This window comes from Lipotes vexillifer, unplaced genomic scaffold (genome assembly GCF_000442215.2).
Source record: "Lipotes vexillifer unplaced genomic scaffold, Lipotes_vexillifer_v1.1 scaffold382, whole genome shotgun sequence".
NCBI lineage: Eukaryota > Metazoa > Chordata > Mammalia > Artiodactyla > Lipotidae > Lipotes > Lipotes vexillifer.
This window is the reverse complement of record NW_006780611.1, coordinates 11341972-11346306: the sequence shown is the minus strand read 5'-3', so window position 1 is coordinate 11346306 and position 4335 is coordinate 11341972. Positions and strand designations below refer to the sequence as shown.

The window sequence follows — 4335 nt, the reverse complement described above, 5'->3', positions numbered from 1 at the left end:
GGACCCACACCAGGGGGCAGAGGCGGGGTAGAAAGAGACAGATGGACAGACGATGAGCTCTCCCTCCAGCTCCGCAGGGGGAGTGCCTCCCTCACTCCCACGCTGGAGGGCCCAGCAGGTGGAGGGGCATGCTGCCCAGCCCAGCCTGTCGGAGTCCCCAGGGCTCACCACAGTACTGCTCGTCCGAGCCGTCCTTGCAGTCGGGGTGCCCGTCGCACTGTGGGTTGGGCTTCTTTACACAACTGCGGTCCTCACACTGGAAAGTGAAGGCCCCGCAAGGCACCCCTGGGATAGAGGGGGTGGGGGCAGGGCTTAGAGGGTGGGTCCCTGAGCCCAAAGGAGCCTCCAAAACAAGGCCAGGGAAGACAGAGCCTGGAAGAGGCCAGGAGGCGACTGGGGAGGGGTCTCTTGACCGCACTAAAGGGTTCCCTGAGGCTCCTTTAAGGTCCCCTAAAGGCCATGTCCCCTCCGCACCCCTCGCCCCCCATGCTGGTCCGCTAAGAGAAAGCAGTGTCTCCCCTCTTAGACCTGGGCTCCTGACCGTAAGGTTATGCCTCCCTCCAGGTATGGTACCTGAAGGCAGACCCGTGCCTCCACTTTCAGCCCAGTGAGGCTCCCAAGAGCGCGGCTCTGCCTCTCCCATCAGACTGAGCTCCCCTCCCAGCCTGGCAGCCACCGGGCCCTGCCCCACCCAGCCACACAGCTGCGCCTCACTGCCTTCACCGTGAACAGCTTTCTCCTCCACACTCTTCCCCTGCTCCCCTTTCCTTCGCTACTTAAATTTTACCTCTCTTCAAGGCCCAATTCAAAGCCTGCCTCTTCCAGGAAGCTTTCTCAGCCTGATCTCATCCTCCAGTCTTCATATGCTACTGGACATGATGTCCAGAAGGTCTGGGCCAGAGAGAGTCACCCATCATTTTTTTTTTCTACTATCAGATAATCCCCAGAGGGCAGGGACCACTTTGGTATCTTTTATTCCCATTTCTCAACTCTGCCTTGCATATCACTGGGTAGTCTGTGAGTGAAGGTTGGTTGGGCAGATGGACGGATGGATGGACGAATGGATAAAACACTGGAGACTCAGACAGGAGACTGGGCAGACCAACAAATGGGTGACTTGATGGTCTGGTAAGAAGACTGACAAGCAGCTATTTGGATGGATAAATGAGTGGATGCAAGGACCAGTGGACAAACCCGTAGTTAGAGAGATCCATGGATGCATGGATGGAGGATGGAACAATGGACATACAGAGAGGCAGTTGGGTAAACCAGTAAGTGAGTAGATTGATGGCTTAGTGGATAGGGAGATGGGTGGTTGGACAGGCCGATGGATGAGTGAGTGAGTGGACGTATGAATCAATGGACAGACAAGATGGTTGGGGAGACCAGAAGATGGATGGATGGATGGATGGATGGATGGATGGATGGATGGATGGATGGACGGACGGATGGACATACAGGCACACTTATAAATGGGTTGGGAAGTATTTGGACAAGAGGGCAGAAACCTTTGTGGAAGACTCATGCAGAAGGGCTGGGCTATCTGGCTGAGCCCATTCTTCGGTTTCCCTCTAGATACCTGGTCGTACCCCGCCCTACCTTCCTGGCACAGCTTTTCATCACTCCCATTGAGACAGTCAGGCTGCCGGTCACAGACCCTGGACAGTGAGATGCATGTGCTGTCCTCCTGGCACTGGAATGTGGCTCTGCAAACTGTATGAGGACACAGAGAGGGGACAGGTGGGAGGAAGCCAGAGGCACCAGGCTGGGACTTTGCACTGCCTGGGACTGTGCATTGTATCGCACGTCATGCTCACAAATCTCTTTCTCAGCTACTTTACGCCTGAGTGTCACAGCAACCCTGTGAGATACTCCATTTCATTGGTGGAAACAGAAATGAAGTGACTTTTCCAAGGTCACCTGGCTGAGCCAGAACTTGATGCCAGATGTTCTGGTTCAAAATATGAGGCACCTTCACGAGCAGGACCAGAGGATCAGCGCAGAGGCAGGCACACCTCCCTTCCCTCCTGCTTCTCTCCCCACATATGTAAAACTTTGATGGGATGCAGGTGGTCTGGGGAGATCAGACTGGAACAGGCTGTACTGATGGTGACTCTGGGGGCCAGAAGCCAGGATTCAGAGGCAGACGTATTAATCCGAGAGAGCCCTGGCTCGGGGGCCATCAGGACCCTGAGCCCCTTCTGTCAGGGCTGGGCAGTGGTGAGCACAACCTCAGGAAGAGTTGGCAGCTCCAGTCTGAACCCCTGCAGTGGAGGACCCCACTCAAAGGAGGCAGATAAAGGATCCTGTCCTTGGCCAACCTGGGTCTGCTGGGCTCTGCTTGACAGCCTTCCCCCTTCTGGTCCTACCCTCCCTCATCAGCTCTGTTCCTTCTTGGACGGCTGTCCTGGCAGAAGGCTGGGGGTGATGGCCTGGTGGGGAGAAGCCCGGAGCTGGGAGTCAGGACACCTGGGTCCCAGCTTGTCCCTGTCCCTGCCCCACTGGGTGGCCTTCACTCTGTGCTTCCTCTGTGCCATCTCAGCACCACGAGGGAGCCCTACTTCCTGGATGCTGCTAATGGGAGCTGCCTGTGGGGGGCGGGTTTCTAAAGGGTGGGCTCAGCCCAGCACAGAGGTGAGGAGAGAGGAGCGACGGGGTGGGCGGGCAGCTCACCACAGTTTCTCTCATCCAGGCCGTTGGGGCAGTCTTTGACCCCGTCGCAGGCGGGCACACAGAGTCCATTCACAGAGCAGAGGAACTCTCCAGGGCAGGCTGGACAGGGAAGGAGCCAGTAGGACACGCGTCAGCATGAAAACACGTGCGGGCACGAGGCACCTGTGTGCTCATGTGTGTACCCACACGCCTGTGTACACAGTCCATGTGGACATACATGCCCGGGCACATGCACGCAGCACACACTCGGGTCGGTATGAGTGTATATACCTCGTGAACACGTGTGACTGCCTTGCACACGTGAGCACACACAAAGCTGCATATGTTCGTGCACACATGTGTGCACCTGCGCATGCACACACACACACTCCTTTTGACCAGCCTCTTGGTGCTTCCAGGGACAGCTCAGAGGCAGAGAGAAGCCGCGGGGGCTTAGGGGGTCCCCGCCCCAATCCCCAGCCTGCCCATACTCACGATCTGACTGGTTGTACAAGCCGTAGTGCACCTGCACGCCGGGCCCGGTGAGGGAGATCTGGGACGTGAAGTTGATGGTGATGCCAGCGGTGGCCACCACAGGGATCCTCTCGGCGTAGGGCTGCAGGGTGCGCAGGCCACACAGCCTGGGGGTGACCAGAGACAGACTCAGGGCCACACGGTCTGGTCCAAGGTAAGAGACAGCCTGGGTCCCCGTGTACAGACAGGGCAAGGACAGGGCAGTCGGAAAGGAAGAGGGAGCCACAACCCCAGCCCACCCCCACCTCCTCTGTCTTGATTTCTCCCTTGGGTGGCCACTCACCCCCAGAGCCATCTAGAAAGCAGCCTGGCTATGTCACTCCCCTGCTCAAAAACCTCCAATGGCTCCCCATTGCCTGCAGGATAAAATTTAACGTCTGGATTCTAGTTCCAGTCACCTAGGAGCTGTAAGAGTCTAGCAAGTCAGAGTCCTTCTCTGAGCCTCACTTTCCTCCCTTGTAAAACAAGGGAAATTATCATCTTTGTTGACCTGACATCTGATAAAAGTCTCCAGTGTGTCAGTGGAAGCAATGATCCTTGACTGGTCTATTCTCCATAGACTGGAAGGGATGTTCCTCCTGTGCTCGGTGTGGAGTGAGAAGGCAGCCTCGCTCCCCATTCAGGCCTTTCCCTCCCACTGAGAAGCCTCCACAGCCCTGGTGGCTTCCCTGTGACCCTCTGGGCATGAGGGAGGCACCAGTCCCGCTCCCAGGATCAGCAGTGCCATGCTGATGGGCAGCACCTTCTCCGTGAGCAGCCACACTCGGGTAGGACCACGCCCCAGCTGTGGGAGCACACTCACATCCCTGTCGGACACCCCGTCCCCACCGATCATGCTCTCGTTCCCACAGAGCAGGTGGAATTCCCCGCAGAGAGCAGGTAAGAATCCTCCCGGCTCCAGGGTGAGGGGCACGGCGCTCAACCCACACGGTGCCTGGTCACCCATGGCCTTACAGAGAAAGAGGCCATGCTTTCATGGAGCAGGCGCAGCCACGCCCCCCAAGCAGCGGGACCCTCCTCAGAGAGCAGCCTGGGGTTCCCTGCCTTCCCAGGCGGGACACCCTCAACAGAACACATGGGTCGGCCCCATCAGCTCCTAGGAATGCCTCCCACAGGGAAGGGAGTATCGTCACAGAGCAAACAGGAATG

General features: G+C 57.6%; 1 protein-coding gene across 2 annotated transcripts in view; it reads right to left on the bottom strand.

Annotated features, from left to right (window-relative positions):
* TMPRSS6 (transmembrane serine protease 6) overlaps nucleotides 1-4335 on the bottom strand; it is a 35418-nt gene that overhangs the window by 4956 nt on the left and 26127 nt on the right. For both annotated transcript variants that reach the window (XM_007454065.1, XM_007454066.1), the window contains exons 10-13: nucleotides 3148-3293; nucleotides 2674-2772; nucleotides 1600-1713; nucleotides 169-285 (exon numbers count right to left, since the gene is read on the bottom strand). In XM_007454065.1, coding sequence (XP_007454127.1) covers nucleotides 169-285; nucleotides 1600-1713; nucleotides 2674-2772; nucleotides 3148-3293 — 476 coding nt within the window. The remainder of the gene's footprint in view (nucleotides 1-168; nucleotides 286-1599; nucleotides 1714-2673; nucleotides 2773-3147; nucleotides 3294-4335) is intronic.